At 43.1% G+C, this 20,437-nt stretch overlaps 1 protein-coding gene across 1 annotated transcript in view; it reads left to right on the top strand.

Moving 5' to 3' along the window:
- The first annotated feature begins 1,691 nt into the window (after positions 1-1,691).
- The window catches only part of LOC137373117 (diacylglycerol kinase theta), a 296,078-nt gene continuing 277,332 nt past the window's right edge, over positions 1,692-20,437 (top strand). The window contains exons 1-2 of the mRNA XM_068037996.1: positions 1,692-1,734; positions 2,243-2,322. Coding sequence (XP_067894097.1) covers positions 1,692-1,734; positions 2,243-2,322 — 123 coding nt within the window. The remainder of the gene's footprint in view (positions 1,735-2,242; positions 2,323-20,437) is intronic.

The raw sequence follows: 20,437 nt of genomic DNA, 5'->3' as shown, positions 1-20,437 counted from the left end.
TGTCTTTTCTGGATGGTCCTGTTTAAATTTTCTACCTTGAGTTTGGAAAGGGCTGTTTTTAGAGTGCTGCCGCATTTCTGGATAAATTCCAAATTAGTACGCCAGGATCAGTGGTAGGGAAACTATTGGAAAAAATCTGAGGGACAGGATTAATGTCCACTTGGAGAGGCAGGGATTAATCAGGGATAGTCAGCATGGCTTTGTCAGGGGAGATCATGTCTAACAAATTTGATTGAATTTTTCGAGGACGTGACTAGGTATGTAGATGAGGGTAAAGCAGTTGACGTAGTTTACATGGATTTCAGTAAGGCTTTTGATAAAGTCCCGCATGGAGATTGGTTAAGAAGGTAAGAGCCCATGGAATCCAGGGCAATTTGGCAAATTGGATCCAAAATTGGCTTAGTGGCAGGAGGCAGAGGGTAATGGTCCAGGGTTGTTTTTGCGAGTGGAAGTCTGTGACCAGTGGTGTACCGCAGGGATTGGTGCTGGGACCCTTGCTGTCTGTAGTGTACATTAATGATTTAGACGTGAAATTAGGAGGTATGATCAGTAAGTTTGCAGATGACACAAATTGGTGTCGTAAATAGTGGGGAGGAAAGCCTTAGATTACAGGATGATGTCTTATTGAAACATATAAGATTCTAAGGGGGTTTGACAGGGTAGATGTTGAGACTATGTTTCCACTAGTGGGGGAAATCTCGCACTAGGGGACATAGTTACAGAATAAGGGGTCACATATTTAAAACTGAGATGTGAAGGAATTTCTTCTGAGGGTGGTGAATCTCTGGAATGATATAGATGGGCTGGTAAGATGGGCAGAGCAGTGGCAAATGGAATTTAATCCTGAGAAGTGTGAGGTGATGCATTTTGGGAGGACTAACAAGGCAAGGGAATATACAATGAATGGTAGGACCCTAGGAAGTACAGAGGGTCAGAGGGACCTTGATGTACTTGTCCATAGATCACTGAAGGCAGCAGCACAGGTAGGTAAGGTGGTTAGGAAAGCATATAGGATACTTGCCTTTATTAGCCGAGGCATAGAATATAAGAGCAGTGAGGTTATGATGGAGCTATATAAAATGCTAGTTAGGCCACAGCTGGAGTACTGTGTACAGTTCTGGGCACCACACTATCGAAAGGATGTGATTGCACTGGAGAGGGTGCAGAGGAGATTCACCAGGATGTTGCCTGGGCTGGAGCATTTCAGCTATGAAGAGAGACTGAAAAGGCTGGGTTGTTTTCCTTAGAGCAGAGAAGGCTGAGGGGAGACCTGGTTGAGGTAATCAAAATTATGAGGGGCATTGATAGGTTAGATAGGAAGAAAGTTTTTCCCTTAGCAGAGGTGCCAATATCCAGGGGGCATAGATTTAAGGTAAGGGGCAGGAGGTTTATAGGGGATTTGAGGAAAAGTTTTTTCACCCAGAGGGTGGTTGTAATCTGGAGCACACTGCCTGAAGGGGTGGTAGAGGCAGGAACCCTCACAACATTTAAGAAGTATTTAGATGAGCACTTGAAACGCCATAGCATACAAGGCTATGGGCCTTGGAAAATGGGATTAGAATAGATAGGCTTGATAGCCGGTGCAGACATGGTGGGCCCAGGGGCCTGTTTCTGTGCTGTATAATTCTATGACTCTATCTGTGCATATCGGCAAATTAGTGGGAGCAGGGATTGCATTTTATAGGTGGCCCATGAAGCTCCATGATATGTATTTTTCTGACCCACAAGATAAAAGTTAATATCTCTGTCCTGCACATTGAGTAACAGTATAGTTATTAGTCTAATTCTCCTTGGATATATGCAGTTTTTTTGTTTATCCTAATTTATTATATATAATCAGATTCTGATATTTGCATTCAATATTTATGTCTGCTTGTTGAATATCTCAAAGTTTATATGAATATTGATTTTTTAAAATTTTGAAAATATGAACACTTCAAATTATTTGTATAAAGATTAGTATGAACTAAATAGTAGGGTCTTCCACTCTGACGAGGGTAATGCAAAATCTCCTCCCTTTGCACTTTTACAAAAGTCACTCAATCCTGAATTATTACTATTTGAGTTCTATTACCACTTGATTATCATTTATTTCTGTTTTGTATCTGTGCCCATTTAAGTGTATGGCCTTGGCCCTTACATTTTAACGAGTAAAATCTGGTGAATCAGTTTTGTATCTGTTCTTTCAAAAAAATGTGTTTCTTAGAAATGTCTACATTTTATCTTTTTTATACTTTCACAGTTTGTAACTTCGTGTGCCATGAGAAATGCCTGAGGAATGTGAAGACCCTTTGTTCATGTTTAGCACCGAACCTGGTAAAGGTAAGTAAACCAGTGGATGCAACATTGCTTTAAGTTCTCGTTAAGACTCAGCACCCATTGAACAGAGAACGAACATGTCGTGTTTCATGATTAACTTCTGCGCTGGAATGAAACTGTCGCGTCCTTGTTCATTAACATTATTGTTCATTTGCAGAATGTAAAAGAAAAACATCTTTCTGATGGGTTCATTCTGTCCAGTGCTTGTTAAAAGTGTTACAATCCTGTTAGTAACTTTTTAAAAGAAATTCCAACTCCCAGTTCTTCACTGAAAGAGTTGTGCCACAAGGTTACACACTTGAAACAAAAGCCTTCACTGTATGGTTGGAGACTTGGGCGGAGAAATGGCAGATGGAGTTTAATCCGGACAAATGTGAGGTAATGCATTTTGGAAGGTCTAATGCAGGTGGGAGGTATACAGTAAATGGCAGAACCCTCAGGAGTATTGACAGGCAGAGGGATCTGAGCGTACAGGTCCACAGGTCACTGAAAGTGGCAACGCAGGTGGATAAGGTAGTCAAGAAGGCATACGGCATGCTTGCCTTCATCGATCGGGGCATGGAGTATAAAAATTGGCAAGTCATGTTGCAGCTGTACAGAACCTTAGTCAGGACACACTTAGAATATTGCATGCAATTCTGGTCGCTACACTACCAGAAGGACGTGGAGGCTTTGGAGAGGGTACAGAAGAGGTTTACCAGGATGTTGCCTGGTCTGGACGGCATTAGCTATGAGGAGAGGTTGGAAAAACTCGGATTGTTTTCACTGGAACGACGGAGGTGGAGGGGCGACATGATAGAGGTTTACAAAGTTATGAGCGGCATGGGCAGAGTGGATAGTCAGAAGCTTTTTCCCAGGGTGGAAGAGTCAGTTACTAGGGGACATAGGTTTAAGGTGCGAGGGGCAAAGTTTAGAGGGGATGTGCGAGGCAAGTTTTTTACACAGAGGGTGGTGAGTGCCTGGAACTTGCTGCCAGGGGAGGTGGTGGAAGCAGATACGATAGCAAAGTTTAAGAGACATCTTGACAGATACATGAATAGGAAGGGAATAGAGGGATATGGGCCCTGGAAGTGCAGAAGGTGTTCGTTTAGGCAGGCATCAAGATCGGCGCAGACTTGGAGGGCCGAATGGCCTTTTCTTGTGCTGTACTGTTCTTTGTTCTCACAAGCACTACTAACTGAACACTATAATTTGTAATCCCTTATACTTTAAACCCAAAATCTGAATAGAACGTAATGTCTTCTATTAAGATTTTCAGGTTTAAAATATAACATTCCCTGTTTGACTTTTACTTCCACCCAAGAGTTCCCCTATACTTTACAGGATCTTGAGGGTCATTCACTTCTCCTGGGACCAATCCAAGTTGCGTCACAGCTCCCAGGAATTCACTCCGACTCTCATTATTTTCGCAACTATCTTCCGAACAAAGAACAGTACAGCACAGGAACAGGCCATTCGGCCCTCTAAGCCTGCGCCGATCTTGATGCCTAAACTAAAACCTTCTGCACTTCCGGGGACCGTATCCCTCTATTCCCATCCTATTCATGTATTTGTCAAGATGCCTCTTAAACGTCATTATCGTTCCTGCTTCCACCACCTCCCCCGGCAGCAAGTTCCAGGCACTCACCACCCTCTGTGTAAAGAACTTGCCTCGCACATCCCCTCTAAACTTTGCCCTTCTCACCTTAAACCTATGTCCCCTAGTAACTGACTCTTCCATCCTGGGAAAAAGCTTCTGACTATCCACTCTGTCCATGCCACTCATAACTTTGTAAACCTCCATCATGTCACCCCTCCACCTCCGTCGTTCCAGTGAAAACAATCCGAGTTTATCCAACCTCTCCTCATAGCTAATATTCTCCAGACCAGGCAACATCCTGGTAAACCTCTTCTGTACCCTCTCCAAAGCCTCCATGTCCTTCTGGTAGTGTGGCGACCAGAATTGCACGCAATCTTCTAAGTGTGGCCTGACTAAAGTTCTGTACAGCTTCAGCATGACTTGCCAATTTTTATACTCTATGCCCCGACCGATGTAGGCAAGCATGCCGTATGCCTTCTTGACTACCTTATCCACCTGCGTTGCCACTTTCAGTGACCTGTGGACCTGTACGCCCAGATCTCTCTGCCTGTCAATACTCCTAAGGGTTCTGCCATTTACTGTAAAAATCCCACCTGCATTAGATCTTCTAAAATACATTACCTCACATTTGTCCGGATTAAACTCCATCTGCCATTTCTCTGCCCAAGTCTCCAACTGATCTATAGCCTGCTGTATCCTCTGACAATCCTCATCACTATCCGCAACTCCACCAACCTTTGTGTCGTCTGCAAACTTACTAATCAGACCAGCTACATTTTCCTCCAAATCATTTATATATACCACAAAGAGCAAAGGTCCCAGCACTGATCCCCGCGGAACACCACTAGTCACATCCCTCCATTTAGAAAAGCACCCTTCCACTGCTACCCTCTATCTTCTATGACTGAGCCAGTTCTGTATCCATCTTGCCAGCTCACCTCTGATCCCGTGTGACTTCACCTTTTGTATCAGTCTGCCATGAGGGACCTTGTCAAAGGCTTTACTGAAGTCCATATAGATAACATCCACTGCCCTTCCTTCATCAATCATCTTTGTCACTTACTCAAAAAACTCAATCAAATTAGTGAGACATGACCTCCCCTTCACAAAACCATGCTGCCTCTCGCTAATAGTAAATCCTGTCCCGAAGAAGCCTCTCTAATAGTTTCCCTACCACTGACGTATGGATCATCAGCCTATAATTTCCGAGGTGAAGTATTTCTTGGGGATTCTTCCTGTAGCAACCAGCTAGGCGAACTCTCCAGCCTTATTTCAAAGCTCATGAATTTGGATTTCCCGAGCCTGAGCATGGGCTTCACTTGCATCCTTACACCCTGGTTCCTGATGACCTCCATGCTCCTTGTCCCAGCTTCTGGCAAATTGTCTCTCTGCCTGGTTCAAGTTGCTGCAAAACACAGACTGACATTCTGTGAGCAATCACAGAGATAAAACACCAGACCAAAGGCATCTCCCTGCATTATTTATCTCCATAGCAATGTGGTACATCTGGGATGTCCCAGATAGAAATTTATACTAATTTAACTTCTGGCTTCAAAACAAAACCTTTGATCCTGAGCCTACATGAGTAATTCACATTGCTCACGAAGACAGAGCAATTCTCTTCAGACTTGCTGTCCTCGGTACCCCAACTAAATGGGACCACCTGCTGTTTTATGGCTCTCACCCCCTCTAACTCTTGACTCTAAGTACGCATGGAAAGATCTTTGAAGTGTAAATATCTTGGGTGGTCTGGTAACCTCTAAATTCCAGAGTTTCAATTAAGCTTACATTTAAACATTTAATTTCCCTAAAGCTAAAAGTGACCTCTTAAAAAATATTAATATAACCCATGAACTAGATGATCATTACAGAATATAGATTAGTGCTGCTGAAATACTTATGGTCATAGGACAATCAGTTTTTTAAAAAAACGAGTGCTTTAAGAACATCATTCTGTAGCTACTTCTGCTAAGTGTTGCTGCAGTGTTCTTTAAATATAATTCATTTGCTGTTTGACAATTTGAAGTGTGTAACCACAAGCACCCACACACTGCGCAGAATGCGTCTTGAAAACTGAAAAAAAAATCAATATTCTTTGAAGCATCGAAAGGAATATGACTTAAGCAGAAGTTTCAGTTAATAGGAGGGAGGGAAGAAACCTCACCTCCAGCAAGCTGCTAGAAATCAAACATATACAAAGAATGCTCATCGACTGCAACATTCATCTTATTTTTGCAATATGTTCAGCTTTTGTTCAAACTGTGCTTGCTGTGGGTTTTATTGTGGAAGCTAGGTAGCTCGGGAAAAGCTGCTGGTCACCATCGGTGGCAGCAGCAGAGGAGAATGGGACCAGAAAGCTAGATAGATAATCATAGTGCAGACCTGTACTAGTTTTGTGTTGTGCAAAGCCTTGTAGCAAACCTGAAGTCCTCTCTCATCAAATGGGTGAGAGCTTTATTTACTTATTATAATGCCATGATTTCCCATCCAATTAGGATGGGACTGGGCTGTTCACTGCATTCTCCCATCAGCAAGCTGAAAAAAAAGGGGGACAGGAAAAGAGACTTGCAGGACAAACTTTTGTGGGCACTGAGGTTCAAGCTACCATGAAATAATCTATTCAGTGCACTTCAGACTCGATCTGCACCAACTATAGGCCACAGTTAATGGGGAAGGTGTGTTCTCACCCTCAAAACTTGTGCTACACCATTTAATTTCAATCTGTTGGCTTTTCAGGATTATTTATTTATTTCTCTTCTGCCTGGGCTATTCTTCATGTCTTTGCCATAGCACCAGCTGTTCAATTAATATTTCTTGCTATTGAGGCCATTTCATGATTATTTCCTTAATTGCTTCCGCTTCCCATCATTCACTTTCTTGATTATTGCTGAAAGAAGAGACATGCTGTCGAAGCTTTTCATCTTGCACTCATCAAGACAGACACAAAAATGCCAAATTTCAAAGGGAACAAAAATTTATACTGCATGAGAAACGGGTGCTGATTCGTTGGCAAGTTGACTCTGGTCGAGATGTTGCCGTGGAGAATGCATGAGGGTACTATTGTCCCCCCACGCTTTTGTTTAATTCAAAAAAGGCACAAAACCTGGACATGTTCTTTTTGCCTGCAGCGGACAGGTCCCTGCATATGAATATGTGTGGCTTCTGGCAAGCGTAAGTAAGCCACATTGCGAGCCTGACTGACAATCTTAAATTGGTTGTTAGTGTAATTCTTACTACACTCAGCACTGTTCAGCAAGTGCTGTTCAATCGTGGAATCACATCTAAAGTTAGATATTATGTTCTGAGTTTTGCAAGCGCAGGCTGGTTGAGTACAGTCAGTACTCTGCCTATTGCCAACAGCCGAAGGGACATGATGTTTGACTGGTGGATTGTATCCTGCCTGGCATAGGTTGTCCAGGTCTCACTCCTGTAGAGGAGAACACTAAGGACACAGTTTGGTAGACTCGCAGTTTGGTGTTCTCTATCAGGTTGCTGTTACATTTATCAAGTGCCTTAAATGCTCTAAGACACTCAAAGTTTAGGATTGAACCTGAGCACGAAGAGATATTTGGGAGGGAACTGAAAGCTGAAAACATCAGTTTTGAAGAAATTTTTGAAGATGGGGAGAGATGATGGTGAGGAACTTCAGAAGGGAGTTCCTGAATTTAGATGCGTGAAGGTTCTACCACTGATGGTAGTGTGAAGGAGGCGGAATGTCAGGTTCGCAAGGGTTAAGTGTGGAGAATGCAATTAGGGATATAGGGTTGGAGGAGGTGGGAAAGAGTTGCACCCAGCATGAGCAATGGCATGATAGATCCAATAGTAATATTATCAGCAACCAAGTTTACGCTAAAGGAATATAAAAACAAGAAATGCTGGAAATACTCAGCAAGTCTGGCAGCATCTGTGGAGAGAGAAGCAGAGTTTCAGGTCAGTGACCATTCATCAGAACTGTGTTTGCTAAAGGAAACCTTGAGCTCCCAACTGCAGTTGAACTGATGAGTTCAGGATTTGGAATTGCTGGAAGGCCACATTGATGAGATATTCTCCAACTGCTTTGGGTACAGCTGCAACCTATGAAGCCATTCTTTTAGCTTCAAAATATTTCCAAATAACTGGATTCCTCCTAAAGTTTTAATAGAGAGAGAATATCTCATCAGGACAGAGGGAGAATGTCTCAGCATGACAGAGAGAGAGAGAAAGAGGGAGAGAATATCTTACCAGGACAGAGAGAGAGAGAAAGAGGGAGAGAATATCTTACCAGGACAGAGAGAGAGAGAAAAGAAAAATCTCATCAGGACAGAGAGAGAGTGAATATCTCAGCAGGACAGAAAAAGAGAGCGAAAGAGAGAGAGAATACCTCACCAGGAGAGAGAGAGAAAATATCTCACCAAGACAGAAAAAAAGGAGAGAGAATATCTCAGCTCGACAGAGAGAGAGAGAGAGAATATCTCAGCACGACAGAGAGAGAGAGAGAGAATATCCATCAGGACAGAGAGAGAGAGAATATCTCACCCGAACAGAGAGAGAGAGAATATCTCACCCGAACAGAGAGAGAGAGAATATCTCACCCGAACAGAGAGAGAGTGAATATCCCAGATGGACAGAGAAAGACAGAATAACTCACCAGGACAGAGAGAGAGAGAAGGAGGGGGAAAGCATATTTCACCAAGACAGACAGAGAGAGAGAGAATATCTCACCAGGGCAGAGAGAAAAAAAAATGTTATTAAATAGCCATAGAATCGTAGAACGTTAAAGAACGAGACTATTCGAGCTATCTTGCCTGCGCTGGCTCTTTGAAAGAGCTGTCCAGTTGGTCCCACTGCCCTGCTCTTCCCCCATAGCCCTGTAAATTTTTCCTTTTCACATATTTATCCTGTTCCCTTATGAATGTTATTTTTGAATTTGTTTTCACCGCTCTTTCAGGCAGAACCTTCCAGATCATCATAACCAGCTGTGCAAAACCAAAAGAAATTCTCTTCTTCTCACTTCGGGTTCTTTCGCCAAACACAATCAAAACTGGTTTTAAAATTGTTTTTCTTGTTTTTGCTTTCGGACAGAGCTGTTCATTATTCTGGCATTAACACTCTCTGGACAAATGGTTTATCTTTTACTCCAACTATTCTCTCTTTGGCCTCCTTGTCTCGAGATACAATGGGTAAGTGCCTAGAGGTGGTCAGTGGTTTGTGAAGCAGCACCTGGAGTGGCTATAAAGGCCAATTCTAGAGTGACAGACTCTTTCACAGGTGCTGCAGAAAAAATTGTTTGTCGGGGCTGTTACACAGTTGGCTCTCTCCTTGCGCTTCTGTCTTTTTTCCTGCCAACTGCTAAGTCTCTTCGACTCGCCACACTTTAGCCCCGCCTTTATGGTTGCCTGCCAGCTCTGGCGATCAACTACAACTATAACACGCCATTTGTATCATGACATCTTTGTCATTTAATCTCTCCTGCCCTCTGCCTTATCACAGACCTTTGCTTTTGTTCTTCCCTCCTCCCTTTCATTTGCTCAAAGCCTATTACATTTCTAACCTTTGCCAGTTCTCATGAAAGGTCATTGACCTGAAACATTAACTCTGTTTCTCTGTCCATTGATGCTGCCAGACCTGAATATTTCCAGCACTTTCTGTTTTTATTTCAGCTGTGCATGCAGTGCAGTATAACTCATTGCTGGCAGCTTGCAACATTCTCAAAATCTGTACTGGTGTCAAATTGGTAGATGCAGTATAATTACCTCCCAGTTTGGCAGTTTCAGTCTGAAGGATCAAACAATGGCTGATATGAGGAATGAAAACAGGCCCACTGGCACAGCAGTGGCACTTGAGGTTGAAATTCCTCCTGACAATCATTTCTGGCACACATATCAGCCCAAGTACCAAATCCTCGGAATCACACTTCAGAAAGGATGTGAAGGCTTTGCAGAGGATACAGAAGAGATTTACCAGAATGATTCCAAGGGTTAGGGATTACGGATATGTGAATAGACTGGAGAAGCTGGAGTTGTTGCTTCCCTGCTCTGAAGAGGAGATTTGATAGAGGTATTTAATGAAGGGTTTAGATAGAGTAAGTAAAGGGAAACAGTTTCCAATGATTAATGGGTTGTTAAGGTACAGATTTATGGAATACACAAAACAAAACAGAGGACAAGCTTTTTTATGCAATGACTGGTTAGGATTTGGAATGCGTGGCCTGATAGTGTCATAGGGTCATAATGGCATAGAAGGAGACCATTCAGCCCCTCTGCTCCATGCAATCATAGTAATCAACAGACCACTCACTCAGCTTTTCATCTTAGCGTTTTACTGCAAAAAAGGTTAAAGTTCACATATGTAAGCCTGGCGAATATAAGTACAGAGATCACATCCCAAAACTGGGAAATTCAATTAGCCATATCAGGGGATTCCTAATTAGCCACATGTGTACGATGTATCGGGAACTTGTTGCATGGAGTTACCACTCGCCAGATTCTTCAACCTCACCAGTATTTCAGTAAGCAAGGCAAGGAACGTGGACATTCTGCTGAATTTAACAGCAGGACTTTGTTTTCAGTTTTTCTTCAATTTTCGGCCCCACGGCTGGCCAGATTGGCAGTCTAACTGTCTGCCAGAGAACAAAAGCAGTAGCAGGAGGCCACAGCTGGGAACCCTTGGGGACAATCCCCGGTAATCAGGTGAGGAATCTGCAGCTCGGAGGTTAGTGATCACAGCAGACAGTACAGAGAGACCACATTTGCAGAAGGGAGGCGAAAGGCTCGAAGGCTTCTTTGAGGAGCTGGGGGAGTGCTCTTGGGAAAAAGCATTTACTTTGTGGAGTGGCAGCTCCTGTCTCCAGTTTGCTGCCAGGTTTCTGGAGCCCTGGGAAACCCAGGCGATAGCTGTTGAATTTAAATTAGGCTCCCAATCGCCTTCTGGGAGCCTGATTAAAATATGTTAATGAAGTGTCCTGCCTGTCCAAGAAAATACACTTGCAAACTCTACAATTCACTGCCGCAAAAATGGCAGCAGGCATGTACATGCTGGGTTAGGGTCACGTTTGATGTTTTTTAGGGTTTATCTCCTCCCAACCTCCCCTGGGTTTGTGGGGAGTGGGGTGGTGTGGGGGGTGGTTAAGATTGGGGCCACTGTTCCTTCAGATTAGTTTTGAATTTACCCCCTTCAAGTGCAGGCCATATCCTCTGGTGCTGCTGTTCTGGATAAGGTGAAACAGCTTGTTGTGGTTGACATTATCTAGTTCCTTTGAAAGTCGAGAAACAGCAGACCTAACACTTCCCAATCTGCTCTTTCCCAGTGAGCACGTAGCATGATTTATGTAATTTCCCAGACTTTTAACTTGTCATACATCTCGTGAGTGGATCAGTGCAGAATGCTGACAGTCAGGTAATTTTACTACACCTCATCTTTCCTGATTGTTACTGCTTAGATTGGGAAAATAGGCAGTGCAAGTGCGAGCATTCCTGACTATCCCTTTACATTAGATAGTTAAAATTCTTTTTACAAAATAATTCTGCTCCACACTACAAAGTAAATTTTCAGCTGGTTAATTTTTATTCATTTTATAAATAATTTGAAGCTCGGTGGTGAACTCGATAGTTGATACAGGAAATGGAAGTGATGGTGTCATCAGGTTATTTTCGACCAATTTGTTTTTCCATGAGTGATTGGTCACCTACACAGTGAAAGAATGCAGCCCGTGCTGAACCACAGAACACGCCCATGACAGACTATTGCAGAACTAACTTTGAGGCTGGAAATGAGTGGGCAGTGTTCATAATCAACCATAGCTGTTCGTAGGGCTGCCTGCTACTGTGACAAAGCGTAGTAATTCCTTAGTACTAAAAGAGCTTTGGGTGATACAGTATGCATTTGTGCAGTGCGTATAGCTCAGCTGTGTTATTTGGTTGATTGTAAGAGGACATCTAATGACAGGGTTAATAGCAAGCAAGACAGGGCTGCAGTTTTTATTAGAAGAATGAATTGTGAAAAAATCAAATCATAGAATAGTACGATGGCAACTTATATTTAATTTGCACCTTTAACATAATAGAATATCTTAAGATGCTTCACAGGAATAGTATAAAGCAAATTTTGACACTGAGCCGCATTAGGAGATATTAGAGCAGATGACCAAAAGCTTACTCAAAGAGCTAGGTTTTAAGGAGTGCCTTAAAGGAGGAAAGAGCGGTAGAGAGGCGGAGAGTTTTAGGGAGGAAATTTTATAGCTTAGGGCCTTAACAGCTGAAGGCATGACCACCAATGGTGAGAGGGTAAAATTGGGGATGCCCAAGAAGCCAGAATTAGAGGAGCGTAGATCTTTCGGAGGGTTACGGGGCTGGAGGAGATTAAAAAGATAGGGAGGTGCAAGGCCATGGAGGGATTTCAAAACAAGGTGTTCCTTAACTGGGAACCAATGTAGGCCAGCAAACATGAGGGTGATGCGTGACCAGGACTTGGTATGAGTTAGGATATGGGCACAGAGTTTTGGATTGCCTCAAGCTTGTGGAGGGAAGAATGTGGGAGACTAGCCAGGAGTGCATCAGGGATAAGCACCGACATGTTGCACCACGGATATTTGATAAAATTATTGACTCAGCCACGAGCATGGGGGCAATTAATCTGTATATATGTGTTTAGTCAATCTAATGCCAACAAAACACAGACAGATTTAGGACACATTTCTCCCTATAAATAAAGTGGCTAAGCATACAAACATTAATGGAGAGCTAGCAAGCAAAACAGTATGCAATGCCAATGTGAATTACTTCTGTTGACAGAATAGAGCTAGCTACACCGTGTCACGGGGTGGTAGATGAACCTTATGGGATGACCTCTGTGGATTCACACTGCGTCAGGAGTGCAAATTCATCCAATAAACCATGAAACTCAAGGACAGGATTGTTATTGTGGTTATTGAGGTAAGGCAGCAGAAAAATCAGCAATAGGAAGATGAACCATTTCACACTGCTGTTGTCACAAAATAATTTAACCTGTGATGGTCAATGGTCGTGCAATTTCTCCACTTGCTTGTAATATGTGTCTGAAGACAAGGCAGCCAACAAAAGAGCAGCGATCTCCAAATCAGGAGAATTTTATAGGATGGAGCTGATAGTACTTCAGAAGTGTCACGTAAAACAGAAAAGCAGAGTGGACAGGAAGGGAAAGATTAAAGGTAGGTAGCCAAGACAAGTTTATTCATCTTGGTAGGCTGTTGAGCTAGGTCCTGGATTCTAAAATACAGAAACAACAGAAGATCTCATGGACAAATTATCATTTGCTCACCAAAGCTAGTGACAAAATTAGATAAACACACAATTACAAATAAAGAGCACCCTTCATTTCCTCCAATAAAGTGATGCTCTTAAATTGTCTATATCTCAGTCTGTCACTGTCAATTCCGAATCAGCTCTGACAAGATAATTATTAACAAAAAGCTTTTCTGCAAAAAGTTGAATGGTTGTTACTGCATGTATTATGCAGTTACAAAATGTTTAGTCACTATCTGTAAGATTGTACTCCAGACTAATCAATTTATGTCCAAGCCAAATCTCTTACCTGTTAGCAAAGGTGCACTTTTAAAGTAATGTAATTATATGTTGCAGGCAATTTTCAAATGACATTGGCTGCTCAGGTTATCTGCCCTCAAACTAGATAGTAAATGATGCACATTGCAGTTACTGATCTTTGACATACTTGTAAAACTTGTCCATCACAGCAACAAAAAAAAAATCAGTCAATGACATGTTTCAGTGGCCATGTTAGAAACAAATAAGTTCTTGCTCTGTCTTCCCTGACCATTTTTAAAACTGCAAATGCAGCATGGATTTTGTTAAGGGATCGTAGACAGTTTATCATAGATTAAGGTTTATTAGGCTATCTGTTATATTGTATTTACTAACTATTGTAGGCGTCAGCAGCATCCTGTTGTTGCCAATATTGTTATGAAAGTGCTTCCATTTTTTTGTTAAATATTTTTTGAGGACTCATTTAAAATGTGGAAATGGATTCATTTTGGAAGACTAAAGATTTCATGGATGCTGGCCTTTATTTTTTTGAAAGTTCACTGAGAGGTCTTGTTTGAAAGCAACCTTTACTGGATATCACATGCTCTAAACCCAATACACTTGGGGGAGATGTTTACAGAGAAGTGATATGTCAAGATTTATGAGGGTCAGGAGGTGGTTTCATTTCTGAGATATTGTTTTGGTACAGTTAGTATGTGGACAGTGTTGAAAAGCAGTTGGTTTTGTAGCCTGCTGAAAAGAAACTCCCAGTTCAGCTTTCCTGCACCTCTCTGAGAGCTCTGAGAAATCCACTGTCAGCTCCTCTTTCTCTACTTCTTTGAAAAAAACCCTGAGAATCTAGAGCGTGGTAATTGAAACCCCTGATGCCACATTGTTCCTGGGAAGCCCACCAGACTATTTCTCGACATCTTCAGAATGCACTGCTTCTGAACAGATCCCAGTGACCTGTCTCCGTATATCTGGACGCCAGACCAAAAGGGACAACTCACATCTTTCCATATCTTTTCTTTATACTTCAAGAATTAGCATGTATTTGGCCAAAGTATTCCTTTTTTGTCTTTTTCTTTGTAAAAGACCTCTGCAGAGAGAATTTCTTTATTTTTTTTCCTCTGTGTGTGTGGGGCGGGGGGGGGGGGTATTTAAAAAGGGAACTTTCATATTTCAATCTGTGTGTTAATGCTTTGCTTTGTTACTGGATAAGTCTTGTTTTATAATAAACTGATAATTTTGTTGTTTATTAAAGAAACCTGGTTGCTGTATTTTATATAAGGTTAATAAGGTTAGTTAGGCCACACTTAGAATATTGCGTGCAACTCTGGTCGCCACACTACCAGAAGGACGTGGAGGCTTTGGAGAGGGTACAGAAGAGGTTTACCAGGATGTTGCCTGGTCTGGAGGGCATTAGCTATGAGGAGAGGTTGGATAAACTCGGATTGTTTTCACTGGAACGACGGAGGTGGAGGGGTGACATGATAGAGGTTTACAAAGTTATGAGTGGCATGGACAGAGTGGATAGTCAGAAGCTTTTTCCCAGGGTGGAAGAGTCAGTTACGAGGGGACATAGGTTTAAGGTGATAGGGGAAAGTTTAGAGGGGATGTGCAAGGCAAGTTCTTTACACAGAGGGTGGTGAGTGCCTAGAACTTACTGCCGGGGGAGGTGGTGGAAGCAGGTACGATAGCGACGTTTAAGGGGCATCTTGATAAATACATGAATAGGATGGGAATAGAGGGATACGGTCCCTGGAAGTGCAGAAGGTTTTAGTTTAGACAGGCATCAAGATTGGCGCAGGCTTGGAGGGCCGAATGGCCTGTTCCTGTGCTGTATAGTTCTTTGTTCTGATAGGTAGAGTCCCTAAGTGACTTCTGCCATTTTAACATGAGTTTACATAACACAAGCCCCTCCCTCCCCCCCCCACCCATGCTGTTGGTGTCCCATCGTGCACTCTCGGTGTCTGCCCCTGCCCTCTCGGTGTCCGCCCCCACAGTCTTTGTGTTCCCTCCTCTCCCCCCCCCCCCCCCCCCCCACGCTTAATTGGTGCCCCCTCCCCCCCCCACTTATCGGTGCCCCTCCTCTCTATCCTGGGCTTTATTAATACGGGCATAGAGTATAAGTGCAAGGTATTTACGTTGAACTTATATAAGATACCAGTTCGGCCTCAGCTGGAGTATTGTGTCCAGTTCTGGGCACCATGCTTTGGGAAAGATGTGAAGGCATTGGAGAGACTACAGAAAAGATTCATGAGAATGATTCCAGAGATGTGAAACTTCAGTTATGAACATACAAACACATGAATTAGGAACAGAAGTAGGCCATTCGGCCCCCCGAGCCTGCTCCACCATTCAATAAGATCATGGCTGATCCATTTGTGTTCCGAATTCCACATTCCCAACTACCCCCGATACCCCTTGATTCCCTTGCCTAACAAGCATCTATTTACCTCCAGTTTAAAAATATTCAATTGCCCCGTCTCCACCACCTTCTGAGTCAGTGAGTTCCAAAGTCACACAACCCTCTGAGAAAAAATTTCTCCTCTGTCCTAAAGGGTGTCCCCTAATTTTAAAACAGTGGCCCCTTGTTCTGGACTCACCCACAAGAGGAAACATCCTCGCCACATCCACCTTGTCAAGACTGTTCAGGATCTTATAAACTTCAGTCAAGTCTCCCCTCACTCTTCTGAACTTCAGTGAAAACAAGCCCAGTCTGTCCAACCTTTCCTCCTAAGATAACCAGGTATCAATCTAGTAAACCTCCTCTGAATCACCTCCAACGCATTTACATCCTTCCCTAACTAAGGAGACCAAAACTGCACAGTATTCAAGATGTAGTCTCACCAATGCCCTGTCTAACTGAAGCATAACATCCTTCTATTTTCAATTCCTCTCGTAATAAAAGATAGCATTTCATCAGCCTTCTTTATGACTTCTTGTATCTGTATACTAACTTTCTGTGACTCCTGCGCTGGAACACCTAGATCCCTCTACACTTCGGAGTTTTGTAGTCGTTCTCTGTTTAAGTAATACTCTGCTTTTTTATTCTTCCTGCTAAAGTGAACAACTTCACACTTTCCCATATTATACTCCATCTGCTAGATTTTTGCCCACTCACTCACCCTATCTATATCAGTCTGCAAGCTCCTTATGTCCTCTTCACAACATACTTTCCTACCTATATTTGTGTCATCTGCAAATTTAGCTACCATGCCATGGCTCCCCTCATCTAAGTCATTGATATAAATTGTAAAAAATTGAGGCGCAGCACAAACACCTGCGGGACTCAATTCGTCACATCGTGCAAATTGGAAAAGGACCAGTTTATGGATACTCTCTGTTTTCTGCCAGCCAGCCAATCTTCTATCCATGCTAATATGTTGCCCCCTACACCATGAGCTTCTACTTTGCCCAATAACCTTCCATGTGGCACCTTGTCAAATGCCTTCTGGAAATCCAAGTACGTCCATGGCTTCCCTTTGTCCACAGCACATGTCGCTCCTTCAAAGAACTCCCACAAATTGGTTAAACATGATTTACCTTTCACAAAACCATGCTGACTATTCCTGATTACGTTGAGTTTTTCTAAGTGCCCAGCTATAACCTCCTTAATGATCGATTCTAACACCTTCCCGATGACAGGTGTCAAGCTAACCGGTCTTTACTTACCTGTTTACTGCCTCCCCCCGCACCCCGCCCCTTGAATAGAGGGGTTATATTTGCTACTTTCCAGTCTGATGGAACCATTCCAGAATCTAGCGAATTTTGAAAAATTAACAACAATGCATCTACTACCTCATTAGCCACCTCTTTTAAGACCCTAGGATGAAGTCCATCAGGACCCGGGGACTTGCCAGCCTGCAGCTCCATCAGTTTGCTCAGAACCACTTCCCTAGTGATTGTAATTTCACCAAGTCCCTCGCTTCTTTCCACCTCCTGATTTACACCTATTGCCGGAATGTTTTTTTGTATCCTCAATAGTGAAGATGGAAGCAAAATATTTGTTAATTGCATCCACCATTTCCTTATTATCTACTATTAGCTCCCCATTCTCACTCTCTACAGGACCATGAAGATAGATTGGAGAAGTTGGGACTGTTTTCCTTGGAGAAGAGAAGGCCAAGAGGTGATTTGATAGAGTTAGATTTAGATTTAGAGATACAGCACTGAAACAGGCCCTTCGGCCCACCGAGTCTGTGCCGACCATTAATCACCCATTTATACTAATCCTACACTAATCCCATATTTCTACCACATCCTCACCTGTCCCTATATTCCCCTACCACCTACCTATACTAGGGGCAATTTATAATGGCCAATTTACCTATCAACCTGCAAGTCTTTTGGCTGTGGGAGGAAACCGGAGCACCCGGAGGAAACCCACGCAGACACAGGGAGAACTTGCAAACTCCACACAGGCAGTACCCAGAATTGAACCCGGGTCGCTGGAGCTGTGAGGCTGCGGTGCTAACCACTGCGCCACTGTGCTATTCAGAATAATGAAGGGAGTGGACAGAATAGATAGGGAGAAATTGTTCCGAGTCGTGAAAGGATCAAGATGGAGAGGGCATAGATTTGAAATAATTGATAAAAGGAGCAAAAGTGACATGAGGAAAAATTTTTTCACGCAGCGAGGGGTTAAGGTCTGGAATGCGCTTCCTGATATTGTGGTGGAAGCAGGTTCAATTGAAGCTTTCAAAAGGGAATTAGATAGACTGTTATACCTAAAGGAAGAATGTGCAGGGCTACGGGGAGAAGGCGGGGGAGTGGTACTAGGTGAATTGCTCATTTGGAGAGCCAGTGCAGATATGGTGGGCTGAATGGCTTTCACCTGCACTGTAACAATTCTGTGATATATGGTCAGAGCTTACCTCTGAGTCAAGTATGACACCAAGGTTGCGAACATTCAGACTCAGACTGTTGCCAGGGATAGGAAAGGAGTAGGTAGCTAGGAAACGGAGTTGGGATTGAAGACAATGGCTTCATCCTTCCCAATATTTAATTGGAGGAAATGTTTTCTCATCTAATTCTGGATGTCGGATAAGCAGCCTGATAATTTTGTAACAGTGGAGCAATTGAGGTTGTGATGAGGTACAGCTGGATGTCATCAGTGTACGTGTGAAAATAACGCTGTGTTTTCGGATGATATCGAGGGACAGCATGTTGATGAGAAATAGGCGGGGGCCAAGGATAGATCTTTGGGGGACACCAGAGATAAAGGTGCAGGAGTAGGAATAGAAACCATTTCAGGCGATTCTCTGGCTATGATTAGGTAGATGAGATTGGAACCAGGCGAGTGCAGTCTCACCCATCTGGACAACAGTAGAGAGCTGTTGGAGGAGGATGGTGTGTTCAACCTTGTCAAAGGCTGCAGCCAGGACAAGAAGGACAAAGAGCGATAGCTTACCTTTGTCAGTCATGTAGGATGTGATTTGTGACTTTGGTAAGAGCTGTTTAAGTACCGTGATGGGACAGAAATCAGAATGGAGGGATTCAAATATGAAGTTCTGGGAAAGATGGGCGAGGATTTGGGAGCAACAACACGTTCAAGGACTTTGGAGAGGAAAGAGAGGTTGGAGATTGGGTGGTAGTTTGAAAGAATGGTGGGGCCAAAGATTTGTTTTTGAGGAATGGGGTGATGATGGCAGATTTTAAAGGAGAGAGGGACAATACCCGAAGAGAGAGAACTGTTTACAATATCATCTAACATGGGAACCTGGAGGCGAAGTTAGGTGGTCAGCAGTTTAGTGGAAATAGGATTGAGGGAACAGGAGGTGGGTCTCGTAGACAAGATGAGCTCACAGATGGAATGGGAGGAGATGGGAGCGAAACTAGAGAAAGATGTGAATTCAGGGATAGGGCAGCGGGGAACTTTAAAGGAAGTTTGGCCTGGTGTACTAGGGGAAGGGAGGGAAGTGGCAGAGGCAGCTGACTGGTCTTAATCTTAGTGACAAAAGAAGTCCATGAGCCCCCCGTACTTGTTGGAGTTGAGGGTGAAGGAGACAGGAAAAGTGGTTAAAGATGGTTTGCAGTAGAGAAAAGAACCCATGGGTTATCTTTGCATTCCAGGATGATTCTGGAATAGTGAGCAGTTTAGGCAGAAGATAACAGAACCCAAAAATGCTTTATATGGTCCAGCCAGATCTGGCGGTGAATGGTTAGACCATTTGTCTGCCATACTGTTCAAGTCTGTGTCCCCTGGACTTGAGGGATCGGAGGTGAGGCCGTTCGAGGAGGAATGGCCAGGGTGAGAGTGAGATGTGGGGGGGAGAGAGAGTAAAGATTTTAATGGGGACTAGGGCATCAAAAGTGGTAAGTACAGCACAGAAGGAGGCCATGTGGTCCATCAGGTCTGTGGTGACTCTTTTGAATACCAATCAAGTTGGTCCCTCTCCCCTGCTCTTTTCCCACTCCCCTGCAATTTTTCCTCCTTCGTGTATTTATCCAATTCCCTTTTGAAGGTTACTATTGAATCTGTATCCACCGCTCTAAATCCTAACTAATTGTGTTTAAAAACAAAATGTTTTTCCTCATGTCAGCCCTGGTTCTTTTGGCAGTCTCCTTAAATCTGTGTTCTCTGGTTATCGACCCTTCAGCCATTGGAAATCCGCTTTATCCGCTTTAAGTACTGCCAGCCTTCCTAGCATGTCCTCTTCATCTAATTTTAAATCATTCAGTATCCTGACTCCTTATTTACCATAGCTTTGCAAGATCCTCTTCCTTGGTAAATACTGATGCAAAGTACTTAATTAGTACATCAGGCATGCCTTGTGCCTCCATCAATAGTGGATAAATATTTAAAAAGTAAAATTTTAATTGTTTTGGGAAAGAGCAGGGGAGTGGAACTAATTGGATTGCTCTTTCATGTAGGAATTTATGAATTAGGTGCAGTATCTTAATTTGATTATTTTCTGATGTGAAGGCCCATCATCAAGTCTGGCATGTTCAAATTGACAGCATTAAAAGTTTTACAGAAGGGAGAATTACTGTCCAGTGTCTGAAGGCAGATTGCTTCCAAATACTTTCTATAGCAGTG

The sequence above is a fragment of the Heterodontus francisci genome, chromosome 1 (genome assembly GCF_036365525.1).
Source record: "Heterodontus francisci isolate sHetFra1 chromosome 1, sHetFra1.hap1, whole genome shotgun sequence".
Classification (NCBI taxonomy): domain Eukaryota; kingdom Metazoa; phylum Chordata; class Chondrichthyes; order Heterodontiformes; family Heterodontidae; genus Heterodontus; species Heterodontus francisci.
Note: the sequence above shows the minus strand (reverse complement) of the source record. Positions and strands in the feature narration are given on the sequence as shown.